The sequence below is a fragment of the Osmerus eperlanus genome, chromosome 18 (assembly GCF_963692335.1).
Source record: "Osmerus eperlanus chromosome 18, fOsmEpe2.1, whole genome shotgun sequence".
In the NCBI taxonomy this organism is placed as follows: domain Eukaryota; kingdom Metazoa; phylum Chordata; class Actinopteri; order Osmeriformes; family Osmeridae; genus Osmerus; species Osmerus eperlanus.
Genome location: NC_085035.1, coordinates 8,464,311 through 8,480,961, shown reverse-complemented (window position 1 = coordinate 8,480,961; position 16,651 = coordinate 8,464,311). Strand labels below are relative to the sequence as shown.

General features: G+C 39.3%; 3 protein-coding genes across 4 annotated transcripts in view; 2 read left to right on the top strand and 1 right to left on the bottom strand.

The window, feature by feature from the left end:
- Window positions 1–3,827: 3,827 nt before the first annotated feature.
- Window positions 3,828–5,087, bottom strand: hint1 (histidine triad nucleotide binding protein 1). Its single transcript, XM_062484445.1, has 3 exons — window positions 4,916–5,087; window positions 4,659–4,763; window positions 3,828–4,153 (listed from the first exon to the last, which is right to left on the bottom strand). The coding sequence occupies exons 1-3, from the start codon at window positions 5,024–5,026 to the stop codon at window positions 3,989–3,991; spliced, it is 381 nt and encodes a 126-aa protein (XP_062340429.1). The 5' UTR covers window positions 5,027–5,087; the 3' UTR covers window positions 3,828–3,988.
- Window positions 5,088–5,099: 12 nt separating this feature from the next.
- On the top strand, window positions 5,100–6,774 carry lyrm7 (LYR motif containing 7). Its single transcript, XM_062484447.1, has 5 exons — window positions 5,100–5,233; window positions 5,502–5,574; window positions 5,936–6,006; window positions 6,260–6,341; window positions 6,441–6,774. The coding sequence occupies exons 1-5, from the start codon at window positions 5,216–5,218 to the stop codon at window positions 6,509–6,511; spliced, it is 315 nt and encodes a 104-aa protein (XP_062340431.1). The 5' UTR covers window positions 5,100–5,215; the 3' UTR covers window positions 6,512–6,774.
- A 1,270-nt stretch (window positions 6,775–8,044) lies between these two features.
- The window catches only part of cdc42se2 (CDC42 small effector 2), a 112,853-nt gene continuing 104,246 nt past the window's right edge, over window positions 8,045–16,651 (top strand). The window contains exon 1 of one of the 2 annotated variants that reach the window (XR_009932692.1): window positions 8,045–8,294. The gene's annotated coding sequence lies outside the window, so the exon portion shown is untranslated. The remainder of the gene's footprint in view (window positions 8,295–16,651) is intronic. The other variant, XM_062484448.1, reaches the window with a different exon arrangement.

Sequence of the window (16,651 nt, the reverse complement as noted above, 5' to 3'; positions counted from 1 at the left end):
TTCCTCACGTGCAACAGCCTACAATCCAACAACACTAACCGCAACTAACTCTCCCAAAAGGCAAAACAAAAAAACAAAAAATGTGACAAGAGGCTATCAACTGTCCAGAAACTTTGCAGCATTGTGTGCGTGGTTTCAAGCTTGCACGTGTGTCCTGGATGTGTCAGTGAGAATTTGGAGCACGTAAGAGGAGGAAGGCAGACAGTCATTGGAAGAGGCCCTAGCATGTAGCCAAGCATGCATATTTCAAATATTCACAATAAATCTACTTTTCATCTTACATTCAACTATTTCTCAGATTTGTGTACTAAACATTTAGAGTCTTCATACGACCTTGTGATTGAGTTGGAGTATCGGTTTATGACTAGAGGATGTGTAAAGCAATATTTTAGTGTTAGCGATAAATTTCATTTCCCTTTAATTAAATACTTTTTTGATATATGAAGTTGCCTTTGCACATGGTAACATTTTATAATGTCTCTTGTGTGTGGAAAAGATCAAGTCTCTAGGTCTATGTGGCATTGATTTAAAGGTGACATGACATGAAAACTTCACTTTAGGAGGTTATTTAACATTAATATGAGTTCCCCTAGCCTGCCTTTGGCCCCCCAGTGGCTAGAATTTTCGATCGGTGTAAACCAAGCCTTGGGTGTTCCTCTCCGCCTTTCAGAAAATGAAAGCTCAATTGCTCTGTTTGAAAATCTCCTCTTTGTTACGTCACAAGGAGGAAGGTTACCTCCCCTCTCTCTGCTTTGCCTGCCCAGAGAATCTGGCCCGCCCATAAGAAACTGAGCTACGACCGTGCAAGTGTTTTTATCCTCGAGAGACATCATGGCTTGCAAACGAACGAAGCATTACATTTGCTCAGTTTGGATGTACAAAGGAAAACAAAATCTTTTTACAGTTCCTTCATCCGAGCCTCTGAAGACCCAGTATCTTAATTTTATTTTCTCTGGAAATGCGCCGACACAACTTCTGTTGTAGGCGCATTTGTTTTGTATGTCTGTGCCAGACACTTCAGCCACGACTGTTTCCTCAACTTGAGCTAATACAAAACTGGCCTTGCTGAAATTAAATTCTGGATCAGTACTAACTCTCCTTCGTCCAGCTACTAACCTCGGACAAGTAAGTTAACTAACGCTATATCATTTTGTAGCTTTACTGTATATGGTTACCTAGCTTGCTACCCTTAGAATGTGGCTGTAACATTAGTTCTGCAGCTAACAGCTGAGTTACTGTCGCTCATGGAAAGGTAGATAGCATCAAGTATGTGTGTGAATACACATGCTGTAACGTGAATGTTGTACACTTCTTTGTTATTTGGATAACCGTTCTGCTGTTGGTGTTATGGCGCGCGCGATATCCGCCTTTCCCCTCATTGAAATGACTGAGTGTGTACCTCTGCAAACCAGGGTTATCAGATGAGAATGGGCAAATTCGAGGCATCTTACAGCAACGGGGCTACAGCCATTGCGATACATCCATTGTAAACATTAGCGCATGGTGCCCCTCCGCTCCTCATTAGCATTTAAAGCTACAGACACCAAAACAGCGCGTTGTGAGGAAAGCTCCTTGTGGGACTGCTAGTAGTAGTGGCTGTAATTCTGCACCAAGGCTGAATTTCGGGAAAGAGACTTCTGATACAGTATTAGGGGACCACTAAGGCCTATATAAAAGCATCCAAAAACAGCATGTCATGTCTCCTTTAAGGACATATGGAATATGTGCAACAATTCACCATTATGTTAATAATTTGGCCATTTAGTAATATATCCCTTATTGCTTATCACTCTATAGAAAAGCATGTATCTTGAACATGTAGGACCATGATTCAAGTCCATCGGAGCTACGGTTCATGAGGAAACGATTTTTGTAGTTTTGGACACATTTTTATTGTACAGAAAAATCCAAGATGGCGGCAGTTATAGGTTCATGAGGCATTTTTGTGCCTCATGAGAAATAAGGCACATGTACAAAGTTTCAGAATTTTGGGATGGCATGGTGAAATGGCATCACTTTGAAAATTGACAAATTGGGGCGTGGCCTGTTGTAGCGCCACCTATTGTCTCATGTGGGCCATGTTTGGTGTGGTAGTTACTAGTGCGCTGTAGTTTCAATGTGCCAAATTTATAGGGGCTGCCTACCAGAGGAATACTGACAAAACCTACAATTACAAAATGTTCCCCCTACTGGAGGAATCCTAATAATGAAGAATACTAACAATTACAATAGGGTTCTTCCTACCAGAGGAATCCTAAACGTGGCTGGGCTTAGTGACAAAAATCTGAGGTGAGAAAGTGAACTTTGCAAATATAGGGTGCAATCAATGCCCATGTCCTCAAAACCCTGTATTGACAGTCTATCACATTATCAACGCCTTCTGCATTGCTATGAAAAATATATTAGAAAATATGTTATTGTGACACCTTGTTCATATACACTTTATCACCGCAGTTACACCTTGTCTAATGCCCTTTAATTATTTACATTTTAACCCCAAAATGACTGCGAAATCCTAATGGCTTTCTCAGTCTGAGATTAAGCCAGATAAAGCACACATGCAACAGGCTTTAAACAATATTAATGTCCAGTGGTGGCACTGGTTCTTTCAATTTCTCTAACTGGTCAGAGGTTCTCAAGTGTTCTCAGTTTCACTTGGAATGTGATGCCAATACTGTTGCATATACAGTAGATTATGGTCTTGGATCTCAGTATTGGATCAAGATCATGCTCATTTGTAGGACATATTTAAAACGTGTAGGAAATATAGTACGATCACAGATTAGGACTAATTAAACGGTATTTTCTCAAATTGAAATCCTACACACAATTCTAGTTTCCCTAAATAGCCCAGCTTGATCGTCTATAAAGAAGCTAAACAAGCTATAAAAAATAGAAAGGCAAATTTCAAATTTGCATATAAAGTCTGGCGAGATGAGGGTCAACTGAGGCACTTGATTTCAAACACCCACATCCAGGGTCGGACTGGCTGTCGGGAGATTTCCCGAACGGTCGGTCAAACGTCCGTGGCATAATGCAAAAATATATATTATAATAATAATAATACAGTCGTGGGCCGTCTGCGTTTCAAGGTCCCGGGCATGAGTTGAATGCCAACCACTTCTCTCACCACTCCCCTTGTGGCCTGCCATATATACTACATATCAGCTATTTGAACACCATCAAATAACTATTTTCTATTCTTTCAGCTATATCTGAACACTAAACTGGAACTCTAATAAACTGGATTTATTATAGATCCACTTACTCTTTGGGAATCATTTAGAGTGATTTTGCAACAACAACAACTTCAGAGTTAGAAAGCTAATTTATAGCATCAAAGATTGAGTTTGTCTATAAATACAGTAGTGATTAATTACAATTAATAACTTGCAATTTCCTGTGATTCAACATAGCATACAGTTTGTTTCATTATCTCACTACATTGCACCACATCTCACCAGCCTCACTGGTATAAAACTATTTCAGACTGATGGGCAAATCAAGCCAAGAGTGTGATTACTCATCAATTTTTTTCTGCACATGCAGATATGGGCATACATAGCTTTGGTCATTTTGCAGCAAAACAATTTCATTTTCAGTGATTCTGGAGATGTGGGTGCACTTTAATGCATGCACACAGCACACAATATAAAGATGGCATCCCAAACTACAATATCCTGTGCCATTAATGTAGAATAATTTTCATAAGATTTTCTATCAAAAGTAAGTTTTTCTTCAGCATGTACTCCTAAAATGCATAAATGTAAACAAATTAAACATGTTATGCATCACGATAAAAGAATGAAAAACATCACTCAGCCTGCCTTTGTGACGTGCATTTATTCAACAGAGAAAGTGTTCCCTATTAAGTCTACATGACAGAGTTGTTGACATCCCATAGAGTAGCAAGGGGACAGCATTTTCTTGAAACGGGAATACAGAAGTGACAGTAATAAGTAATGTCTGTTTCAGCAGCAGGGATCGGCTAACCAGGGGGCCAGCCCATCTGGCGCCCACCCATCACGTGGATGTGGATGTGGTAGACTGATTGGCCGCCATCCGGGCCGTCGTTGACCACCAGCCTGTAGCCCTTGGGCAGGCCAACCTGCTCAGCACACTTCTTGGCCACGATCATCATGTGACCCAGTAACTGAGACACCACAGGTCAAGATAAAACAAATAAAACAAATGAGTTTAAGCAGTCAATGTACAGTGCGTCCTTTTTGTGTCAAAATCCTAAATTGTTTAAGATAGATCATATCCTGCTTTGAATTCAATACTTAAAATCTAGATGTGGCAAGGCTAGATCAGAATATTTGAGTCATTGTGGGCATTGAGTGTTTACAATTTAAGAACAAGAACGCCATCTACTGGTCATGGTCTGATAGTCCACTGCAGCAGGCAATGCAGGTCTCGAGGAGCCATGCAGAGCAGCTTTTATTCCACCTCCTCAGCTCTAGCCCGGGAACCAAACTATCTGCGAGTTATTGGTTTATTTTCTATGGCAGATGAGTCTGGCTACGCTCCCATTCAAACAGATCAACCCACTTGGTTACGTACTACAGATACACACTCCAATACCACGATGATAGTGCAGTAAGATGAACAATGACATCAATGTCCAGTAGCCTTCCAACAGTAAACTAGTTACTTACGACTGCATCACAATCTTCTGCTTTAGACAGTTGGACGATTGGTTTTCTTGGGACAACTAAGAAATGAGTGGGTGCCTGCGGAGTCACATCGTGGAAGGCTATGCACTGAAAAAAGACATGTATTTTATTAGGCCTAAGGGTGAGGGTTAGAGCTAGCAATATTGTATTAACGACAGCAATTCATAACTAGCTAGCAAGCTAACACGGTAGCTACAAAGCCTGGCAATATGGTTTGCATGACACTAGTGTATGCACACCTGATCATCTTCATAGAAAATCTTTGCTGGAATCTCCTTGCGGATAATTTTCCCAAATATTGTATCTCCGCCAGGTTCAGCAGTCTGCGCTTTAGTTATCTCGTCAGCCATGGCGCAAACTAGAGTGCATCTCAAGTTCCACTTTCAAGGACTCGGTTTCAGACACTCAATATGGTTAAAGTCCATTGGCTGCGGACCTTTACAGCACAACTATTGGTTTAAAAGAAGGCAGACCGTTTGGGATTGGCTCTGTCCTCACAGTCTGACAGGAAGTCCGGTACAACACGTTCTGACGTTAACATGGGGACTCGGTTGAAGGTGAGTTGTAGGTTTTAGTTTTGTTGTTGTTGTTGTTGTTGTTGTTTGTTTTAAAATACATTATTGCTTTCCTATGTCCATGTGAAATATATAATATAAAACATGAGAATTAATCTCTGTTCCTGCTTAACTCGGGTCAGTGTTGTGGTATCTGCCGTACTGCATAGTGTTGACACTGACAGTTAGCTGTTTAAGGAATACTCGCTTCGCTAAGTAGTGGTAGCTATTCAAGATTGTGTCTATTCCATGGTTATTTATTTCCGTGCAGGTACTGAGAGCGTTCAAAGCTTTGCATCGGACAAGAATGGATGTTTTCAAAGAGGACGATAGAGCTTTGACAGGTAGCAATTAGTACAGGGTATAGGCTACTCTAGTTGTGCATAGGGAAATGGCTAGTTGGCATTTACGGTGCTAACGTTTGGTCAGGCTGCTTCTGCATGCATCCTATTGTAATTACAGTGTAATAATATTACACTGTAATTATATTCTATAACATATAATATATACAGTAGCAAATCTAACTATGCTACATATCCTAATTCAAAGTCTGTTGTTGTAGGCTAAGTAGCCTACGACATGTAGTAGGCTACTACATCATAGCTACCTCCTTGCATGAAAAGTATTACATTGAGCCTATGTGTTTAGGTATGATATCTAACCCTATCATAACCTTGTGTTGATTCAAGTTGTTTTGTCTTACAGCTGCAAGGTTCAAAATAAATGAGGAATACAGAAAAAACAAGGAGGAAACTTCAGAAGAAAACATAAATAAGGTAAAATAGCTAATAATGCCAAGTGATACTGATAGGTAAACACAGTAGCATATGCTGAGCGTTAAAGACAATATGTACACCAGAAGAAAAAAATCACCTTATTGCAGGTCATAAAGATTAAATTTTTTAATCCTTCCCACATAGCTTGTGGGGTGCTCCATACTGTCATTTTTATCAGTCTGTGTATACATCGATCAGTGTGTCTTGCAATAGCTAATTTGTCTGCATTGGGCTGTTTGCCTTATACTTTCAGATGATTAAAATGAGCTCCGATGTGGAAAGTATTCTTCGTCTAAATGTCATTCAGGCTGAGCATTTATCACAAGAGACGATTCGTAAGTTTATTCCATGCCATTTCATTTTTGTCTTGCACTATAAGATATATAAGGAAATATTTGCATTTCATTTTTAATCCAATTTACTTCATCTTGTAGAGCTTCGACCCCGAAAGAGCCTTCTTCTGGAGAATGTGCCATACTGTGATCAACCAAGGACAAAATCGTGACAATAATAAAATAATCATTCTAGTACAAAGATCATGCCTCTACAATGTTACTGTAATGTGTCCAGACCATTATTTCCTGTGTATGATAAGCAATTTGGACTGTCAAAAGACAAAAGGTTATCACTAACATGGAAATTATTTTCAATATATTTAGACTTTACTGGACGATATGTGATGTGTTACGTGTTGTTATTGTTGTAAGATATAGTCACATAACTGTGCAAGCTATTGATTTGACTATTAAACTCACAAGTGAAGGTGCATTATACAGTTGCTGCTCTCTTTTCATCTGCTACATGTTGGAATATTGTTATGGTCAATACTAAGGTAATACTTGAACTGTCCAAAGTTTATTTTTATACAATTCTCAAATTACTAGGCTTTATATGCGAGTTTAGAAAAATATCCATATTCAAAATATTTTCAATTGTCAATATTTCAGATACAAATTTGTGATGTTTCTGATTGTCTGGTAGGTGGCATTTAACTCTGTATAACCCGAGACAGCTATCAACTCGGCAGAAAACGTCCCTCTGTATGCCTTCACCTTGTCCATTAATTGTATATAGCGGGGCAGGGGCGCCGCCAGGAATTTTGGTCTCCATGACAAAAAAATCCAATTATTATCCAATTAGGGCCCCCTCTGGGACCTAACTGTCCCATCAAAAGCTTTACATAACTAATTAAAGGCTTGCAACTGTCTTGCTTCTTGTAGTTCAATACAAGTACTAGCACAGTATTTACTTCTGGTGATTTGTACATGCAAGTCTGCATGTGTACATCATCATTATCATCTCTGCTGGCCAGTGCCCTCACAAATGCCTCCCTGTCCCTGTCAGTCAAATCTGCTGGCCACAAACCTGGGTCAACATCCTTTTTATGACTTCTGTCTTCTTCCACCATGCATCTCTCATCTTCATCATCACTGTAACTTTCTTTCCCTTCTTCCTGTGCTCCCACACTTCTTTCTCCTTCTAGATCTACCTGAGAGGGTCCTGGCTCTGTAGGATGTACACAATGCATGTGATATATATACTGTGATATATACAGTATATATAAAAGTATGCCAAATACCAATAAATGACACTAACACTACAGAACATTGACCCAAATTACATACAGTTCTGTATCACCACCACTTGATTACATACATTAGATCCAATACATTTGTTGGTGTGTGTGTGGGTGCAAGCTTCTCAAATAAATTGCCCTTCATGATGGGAATAATAAAGTCTGTATCTATAGATGTCATTTAACGGCCATAATTCAATCTAAATGAATGTATCAAACTGGATTATATTAATATTGTCTGTAATTTACATGCAGGCTGAGGTAAGCTACTCACTGTTTCCAACTGTCCAGTTATATATAAAAAATATATTATTATTATTATTTCATAATGATCATAATGTGAGAAAATAATTAGTTTGAATTTCTACACCACGAGGTGGTGCTGTTTAAGCATAAAGTCCTTAAGGCATAATTGAAAAGGGAGTGTTCTCTTGTCAAAACCTTTAGCTACTCAGCCCTTGCTTGGCATTGACATCGTTCTCTGTTCTCGTGTCTGTGCAAGGGTCCTGTGTTGGAATTTGACCAAATGTATTTCCAATTTTCAACATTGTGTTTCAGTTTTACGTAGACGTTACGTCCTTCAAAGCATATGATACATTTCACGTAGAAATCACAACCCGGGCGCGGAGGCTCTGCACAGGTGAACAACCATTTTCCGCATTGGTGAGGAGGACTGCATCGGGACTCCGGTTGCTGAAGATCTGGTCGATCGGTAAAAAAGATTTCTATGATGTCATTGCGTATGCCAGTCTAACATAGCGATATCGATATATCATGGAAAAAGAATTGTTTAGCTTTGTTCTGTTTTTGAAGATGATATAGTGCCACCCTTCCCATCCATAGTTACATGCTATAGCCCAACAGCTTATCTTCTAAAGTGGTTGAATTAATTCAGTTTAAATCTTGCCAGTTATAGCTTGCCCTTGAGTTGCATAATTATATTCAGTCATTTAATAGTATTAGTGCTGTTTTTTGTTGTTGTGTGTTTTAGGTCGCTTTCTTCTCATTTATAACAGCAAGGTTACTTTGAATATTTCGTCTTCATGAAGTAAATTCCGCCCATGTCAAATCTTTATTGGTAGGCTATATTGGATTAGATGTGCTGTATGCAAGATACAAATTATTTCGGAATGGAAAAGCCTAGGTCATGCTGGTACCTATGTGTTCATCTGTCAGGCTACACTATGTCACTGATGTAGCATGCAGCAGGTTCACCCAATCTATGTGTAGCCTTTGTCAGTGGATTTTTTTCTCTCCAGGTGGCGTTTATCCAAACAGGTTAATATTGCTTGATGCATTGGCAATCCAGTAGGCCTATTAAGTTCAAAAGCTGGGTCTGCCGCAATTGTGACACAATTAAGTCTGCCAAATATAATTGTATTGTGTTGAAGTAGGCTTCATTGAACATTGGAAAGCTTGTACGTATTATTGATTGCAAATTATATATATTTTTGTATTACATTTTAGAATAAGGTCCTTTAGATCTGGCATAAGTTGGTCTTTGTGCTGTTCATACAAAGGGGTTGTGGTTAACTAAGAGGTCTTAACCCCCTACAGCGATTAGGCCTATATTCTGTTTAGTCATCCATGTGTTCTCACATAGCCTGGGTAGCCCCTGTTCTGCAACTGGCTATTGGCAAGCACTCCATCTCTCCTCAAATTGCTGCAGTTCCTTTTCTTTGTCCTTACAGTGGCACTGCTGTGGGGCTGCTGTCCCTGTATCAGATTCTGCACAGTAATGCGGTGCTCTATGATGTTGTCGCCTTGATTTCTCTCATTTCTCTCATATACCCCCTCCCCTCTTTCCTTTCCAGGCATTGTGTTAGTCAAAGAACCCTCAAACCTTATTGTCTTCTCGGGTTCTCCTGAATACAGCGTTGCTAAAGATGGGTGGAGGAAGGTAGCTACAGTGTTAAGTGATTTATTATTTGTCTTTGGAAGTGATGGCTCCCACAGGGGCCATTGATCCCTGTAGGGTTTAGCCCTTTGCGTTATACATATCCTCACACCTGGTATGAGTTCCCTCACCCTAGACCTCTAGGTCTAGACCTCTTGCCCTTTGCCCTCTAGAGCAAATTATTAATGAAATGTGCTGATTAGGGCTGGTGGGTTTTGCATCACCCTTCCACAAAATGTTCTAACATCTCTTGGAAATGTTTCCAAGAGGAGTGGAGGACCTTAAAGCAGCAAAATCGAGAACAATTTTTGGATTTCTTATTTTTTTTGGAATGAGAAGTTTGACGGACAGGTTCATTCTACACAAGCTATTAACTTTCAGAAATACTTTGGCTACCCATAGCATGTTTCTTTCATGACAAAGGCTGATCATTGTAGACTTGCAGCTTCATTCACTATTTGTCCAATGGAATGAAAGAATTGGACTTTAATGAATTACTTTCCTTGTAGTATCTTACCTTTTGATTGAACAACGAATAGCGCAGTCCACATATCACAATGTGGATTTCTGTGTAGAATGCATTCATTACGTAGCTGGGGAGTTTGATGTTGGCAGGCAATAGGCATCTGAAAATAACATCGAAAGTCACTGCATTTTCCCAGATGCTTTACATAGTAAATAAATTGAATAGAAAGTGTCTCTATGTTTATCATAGTGTCTTTTTATGGGGAAACACTTGCTGTCACAATAATTCTCTTACGCTTAACCCAGAGGGCGGTGAAGGATTCCAAACCCTGCCCGTCTATAATGGAAAAAAAGCACAAAGTCATCCAAATGTTGTTGATAAACCTACTGAGCCTACACAGAACAATATGGAAGCCCATAGGGGACTATATTCAAACAATAATGCAATTTCAGAAATACATGATAATTTTCAATAAATGTAAGTGTTATTTGAGACAATATTCAAATGATAATGCAAATTGCATTTTCACATGTCATATGGGCGTTCTATGACAATAATAAAATAAAAATGGAATAACGGTTTGACATTTCATGCAGCAATACAGACTTTGACATCATGCAATGACCGCGAAAGTCAAGTTTGGGTAGGTTGTCTCTGGTCTACAGAGAAAATGTGACGTTTTAACTGAAGACCTGCCTTGATGAGAGGTCTGACGGATTGCATTTTCGTGTTAAAATTTTGTCCCTAAAATAACGTGGTGTCTTGAAAAAGGAAATGCAATTGACTGGGGGCGCTGTTTAGCTTAATACATTACAATTGTGTCCGCTGCACAGCACATTTGAGTCTTTTAAAAATGAGATTCTCATTCAAAGCATCCATTTTCCATTTTAGATAGAAAGTGCATTTGTATTTTTATTAAGACTCAAATGAGTGAGAGTGAGATCTGCCGCCAAAGAGATTGAGCGGCTGTGAAGCATAGAAGCAACCAAATAAACTGAAATTGTGGATGAGCCAGACATGTAATGCGCTGGTACATTTTGAAAAAGTGGGGGTAAAACAAAAAAATATTTTGTTATAGAAGATTTTTCCGTATTTGTAAAGCATTTTGTGTTCATAACAAATGCTCAACATGAGTATGTTGAATACATTCAAATGTCTTAAAGGAGAAGCTTTCATAACCGAATTATGTATCTGTAAATATGGTTTATTTTTTATTTTATTTATTTATTACATTTCATAGACTTTTAGGAGATGGTAGGAAGCAATCAAAGGTTTGGGGGCACATATCACAGAGTGGATAAATCCTGAAGGAAACCCTGCACAATTTCTGTTAGCCTATCTGGACGAAGCCAAGTGGTTTTTTCCCACACCAGCATGGCTTTAAACTTTAATCAGCAGGCCCACTGAGTGTTACATCATCAGCAAAGTGATCTGCTTCTGATCCTTCCTATCCCACATGCCAGTCAAAGGTTGGGACTGGGGATACCTGTGCAGACTTGCTTGCCCTTTTGCTGAAGGTCAGGATGCAATTAGTGGATTTATGACCGCTTTGGAAATGTTGGATGAGTTCTACTGGCTCATTGCCGTGGCAGTCTTATTGGCATTGTAATGAAATGTTTTGCATTGTGATGACAAGTTGAAGCCGGAGGTATTGGTCATAATGAGGATGGGAGACAGATCTGAAATCCGTCCATTAGTTTAAAAAAATTAAAGTCTACATAAATTCAAACATGTTTGAAGTGTGAGGACAAACTCTTTATTTATTTTGTGCCAGATTTTTAAAGTTAGATTGTGGCCTTTCTAAAGACTGTCTGGAGGAATTAATGATAGATAATAGGATAATATAAGGAGATTAAAGACTTAGACTTAGAAACCTCTTGTCAAACTGAAGTGTTCCTACAAACCCCTTGTCAAACAGAGGTGTTCCTAGAGAATGCCAACATTTAAAGTATATCCTCTTAGGTTGTTTAGGATTTGTAGAAACCATTGAACCAGTCTGAGCTGATCTTGACCAATTTGCTTGGGATAGTATACTCTAACCTGTCGGCCTACTCCAAACACCAGGCCATAAGGCCAGTATCAAATCCTCAGACAAATCCAGGCAGACCTCATCCTAACCCCTCAAACAGGCCTTGCTGGGAATGAGTGGACTAATTGGATTGAGGGCCTCCAAAGGTTTCCCTGGACAAATCAAAGCAAAAGGGCCCAAGGTGACAAGCAATTTTCCTCTGTTGTAGGATGAAAGGAGTCATGACTCCAGGATGCCCTTTGGATATTGCTTATATAGATGTGAATACATAGATTTTCTATATTTTGGCAAAGCTTCTAATCCAAGGACCTCCTTCCTTTGGAATGTATCCACTCCTTTAGAGTTCATACAACAGAAAATAATGTTTGTCATCCCTCGCTCCTCATTTGCATAAAGTTGAGAAAATCTCAACGTGTCGCATCGCTTCCCACAATGCACCACGCAAGCAATTCGCCTGACTCCATTGTAATGTGGTAATGGTATATATCACGATATATTCGTTTTCGAAACATTTATAGTCCATTCTTTTCAATAGAAGGCAATCCGTACCGCTGCGTCTACTCTACCACTCTCGGACGGATTTTGATAGGTAACGGCACGTATTTAGAAGACAATTTCTGTTATCCTAAGACAGCCAAATATGTTGTCTTAACGCAAACGCTAAATTACAGGTTTTGGCACATATGGCTTTCCATTGTGGAACAGCACATAACCTACCACCAAAATCACACATTTACCCATGCCATTTGTTGGGGCATTAATTTGAGTTCAAAATACAGTTTTTAATTTATTTATGTAACATAAACATTACATTGGACTCATATTGTTATTCTGTGCAGTCAGACATACATTTTTAAATTTGTTACACGTCTGGTTTGTTTACTATGCAATTCAGCGGGGGAGTGAGCCTCCTCATGGCTCAAACCTAGCCAACTTTGCAATGGTTAGCTAGCAAGCTACTTCTTTTTGTTATATGTTTTGGAAACTGCAAAGGCAGCTCGAGTACAAGATGGATTCGAGAGACCGCAGATAGTGTGGCTAGTCTGGTTTGTTATATGTTTTGGAAACTGCAAAGGCAGCTCGGGTCCAAGACGGATTCGAGAGACCGCAGATAGTGCGGCTAGTCTGGTTTGTATGTTTTGGAAACTGCAAAGGCAGCTTGGGTCGTCAGATCGTTTCGGCAGCTCGTTTTTTCGCGAGACGCTTGCGAAATCAGCTGCAGGATGATGAAATACACCATATTAGTTGATATATTTGAATAAAAAAAACATGTTATTAAGATTTTACTCCATTAATTGTAGACTACGGTGAACATTTGAAAGTAGACTTTATAATTACACAATGTTGGTAACAAACGGCCTTTACATGTGGTTACCCTGATGAAAACGAATGAAAATAAACGTATTTATCTTTTGAGCTAGCATGCCCGTAGTTGTTTTGTTTGTTTGAGAGAAACAAATTGCACACAACACACACGCGTGCAGATATAGCCTACCGAGAGAGAACCCCCAAATCGATTTATAAAATAAGCGAGAAATTCAAGGAGATGGACGACATCAAATTAATTCTCGAAGTTGAAAAGCACAGGGAGTTGTATGACCCCAGCACCAATTTTACGTAGAGAACAACATAGAGAAGGATCAATGTTGGGGCGGCTGTTGGAATAACACGTTTCCTAAATATAGCCTAGCCTGTGCCATGTTTATGTATCATGTCAGTGAAAAAGGAAAGCTCAGAGTAGCTGAAAGGCTTGGTGACCGGTGCGGAGAAATGCGCGTCTGGTGTGAACAGCTTTTGCTCAGTTGTAGCCGATCGTAGCCGATCGTAGCCAATCGCGGCGCATCCAGGCGCTTTGCAGCCAGTGTGTCCCAGGCGTTAGACGGACTCGAGACACCGCAAAGACTGCGGCTTATATGTGCTTTTGATTCCCGCAAAGACTGCGGCTTGTATTTTGTTTTGTTCCATTTTTATTTTTCTGTTATTTATTGGGTGTGCTTTGCCTTCGGCAAGGGCACAACCTTTGTTCTCTCACATATATATTATTATTATTGTGAGAATGCTGTTAAGCATTCTCACTATTGTTTTCCTGTTTCTCTTTATTATTATTATTATTATTGTGAGAATGCTGTTAAGCATTCTCACTATTGTTTTTCTGTTTCTCTTTATTGTGAGAATGCTGTTCAGCATTCTCACTATTGTTTTTCAACTTCTTAGTTCTTCCGCCGTTTTTTGGCCTTTAACTCGTTCTGCATACTTTAACCGATTCCTACAACTTTTGTATCAAAACGTTCAGCTCCTTCAGGAGATGATGGCTATGACTTTTGGTATTTCTCACTTTTATAGGAATTAGGAAATATAGGAAAGAGCAGCAAGCAGCAAACTCTGCTTGCTGCTCTTTTTCTGATATTCAACTAATTTGTCAAACAAATTCCTCTAACGTTCATATAGTTTAACTTACAGAAACAAGTTATACCTTAAAATGTAGGAAAAATTGTCCTCTTTCAGCCAATGTAACTACTAAAGAGCTCACGTTTACAGATTTTCAGCTATGAGCCTTGAAGCGAGAGCAGCCTTTCAAATTATCTCACTAACTTCAATGGAGAGGTGAGTAAAATCAGTCAGAGAAAGCAAGAAGGAACAAGATTTTGAAACTGCCGATAGAGTCGTATTTCTGACCGCACAGACATATAAAGGACATCTCTGGTTTCGGCAGAGTCTTGGGTCTCGGAAAATATCCTTATATTTTGGATTGGACGTATAGTTTTGCGTCTAGGTCAACTTGTTTGAGGTGTGGATGCTAGGTAAATGTTCGTTTTTCTCTCTGCCTAGCTCGTTAGCTATCACAGCTGCGCCATCACCGTGGCAACCAAACAAACAAGCACCAGGAAAGCAAAAGGAACACGTTTTTGAAACTGCAGGTAGAGTCGTATTTCTGACTGCACAGACATATAAAGAATATCTCTGGTTTCGGCAGAGTCTTGGGTCTCGGAAAATATCCTTATATTTTGGATTGGACGTACAGTTTTGCGCCTAGGTTAACTTGTTTGAGGTGTGGATTCTAGCTACATTTCTCTTATTCTCTGCCCTCAGCGCGTTAGCAATCATAGCTGCACCATCACCGTAACGACAGACACGCACCACTCAGTCTCTCACACAGGTGATTGGTACGTTTACTTGACCATGAGAAACACGATTACTAGCAATTGTCGGTTTATGCCAATAATACGATTACTCCGTTTACATGTGTAATTAGTTATGCGATTACTCAATAAACGAGTCTACATGATTCTTCTTTATTAATCGTTGTATGCTCCACGGACAAAACTTGCACCATCATCCTTCTGCAACAAAGTGTCGCCGTGTCTTCCTGTATCGGCTCTACTGCTGTATGTTTCATTCCATCAACACATTGAATCCTACTAAGAAAGCCGAGTAAACGCACTCAATGGTAGGCTACATCTGCTACTGCTATTACTATCCCAACTATAATTTCAGCTGTTAAAACGATAATATTCTTGTTCCGACTAGCTAGCCTACTTCTTCTGTTTAACAGTTCAGCTTTCAGCTTCTCCCGCATTGTAGGCTATTTTAGCTCTTAGCTTTGTTAAGATGATGCAGATGATGCAGTTCAGCTTCCACACTGCCTCTTTTGTGTCACTCACACATTTTTGAAATTCATTTCAGCTTGCGGGTATTTTCTCATTTCTCACTTTTATACTTTTTAAAATATAAAGGTTTTTGTGCAAATTATTCTCCCTTTAAAAGTAATGGTAAATCCTTTCAAATCATTGTTGGAATGCTGCTCCAGCCCCTTTCAAAAATACCTTTCGGTTGCTTTGAAGCTTCAGCTTATAACTTTGTACTAAATTTTCACTTTTCAGCTTTTTTAGCATGGTCAGCTATCCCCATTCAGGTTTTCAGCATTCTCACTGCTGTTTCGCAGGAACAGCCGTTTCTAGTTATATCAACTTCTTAGTTCTTCCGCCGTTTTTTGGCCTTTAACTCGTTCTGCATACTTTAACCGATTCCTACAACTTTTGTATCAAAACGTTCAGCTCCTTCAGGAGATGTTGGCTATGACTTTTGGTATTTCTCACTTTTATACTTTTTAAGACATTTAAGGTTTTTGTGCAAATTATTCTCCCATTAAAAGTAATGGTAAATCCTTTCAAATCATTAAAACGCTTCCTCCTCTTTCAAACGTAACTACTTCAGCATACTTTCAGCTAGAGACACCATTCAACCTTTAAAATGTTCACAAGACATTCAGCTATTCCCACATGATTCAGCTTTTTCAAATATTCAGCCAATTTTGAATTATGACAGTTTGAAATACATTAAAATGTTTGCTCATTCTTGATTTTTATGAATGAGCAGCCAGCAGAGTGGCACACTCTGCTGGCTGCTCTTTTTCTGATATTCAACTAAATTGTCAAACAAATTCCTCTAACGTTCATATAGTTTAACTTACAGAAACAAGTTATACCTTAAAATGTAGGGAAAATTGTCCTCTTTCAGCCAATGTAACTACTAAAGAGCTCACATTTACAGATTTTCAGCTATGAGCCTTGAAGCGAGAGCAGCCTTTCAAATTCTCTCACTAACTTCAATGGAGAGGTGGGTAAAATCCGTCAGAGAAAGCAGGAAGGAAGACGATTTCGAAACTGCCGGTAGAGA

Bases quoted from the DNA above. Each gene is read 5' to 3' on its own strand.
- hint1 (XM_062484445.1), bottom strand. From the start codon at position 5,026: ATGGCTGACGAGATAACTAAAGCGCAGACTGCTGAACCTGGCGGAGAT. The intron at 4,764-4,915 runs GTGTGCATACAC...GTCTTTTTTCAG, and splicing joins TTTTCTATGAAGATGATCAG to TGCATAGCCTTCCACGATGT. The intron at 4,154-4,658 runs GTAAGTAACTAG...GTGGTGTCTCAG, and splicing joins CAGAAGATTGTGATGCAGTC to TTACTGGGTCACATGATGAT.
- lyrm7 (XM_062484447.1), top strand. The intron at 5,575-5,935 runs GTAGCAATTAGT...TTTGTCTTACAG, and splicing joins GGACGATAGAGCTTTGACAG to CTGCAAGGTTCAAAATAAAT. The intron at 6,007-6,259 runs GTAAAATAGCTA...TTATACTTTCAG, and splicing joins CAGAAGAAAACATAAATAAG to ATGATTAAAATGAGCTCCGA.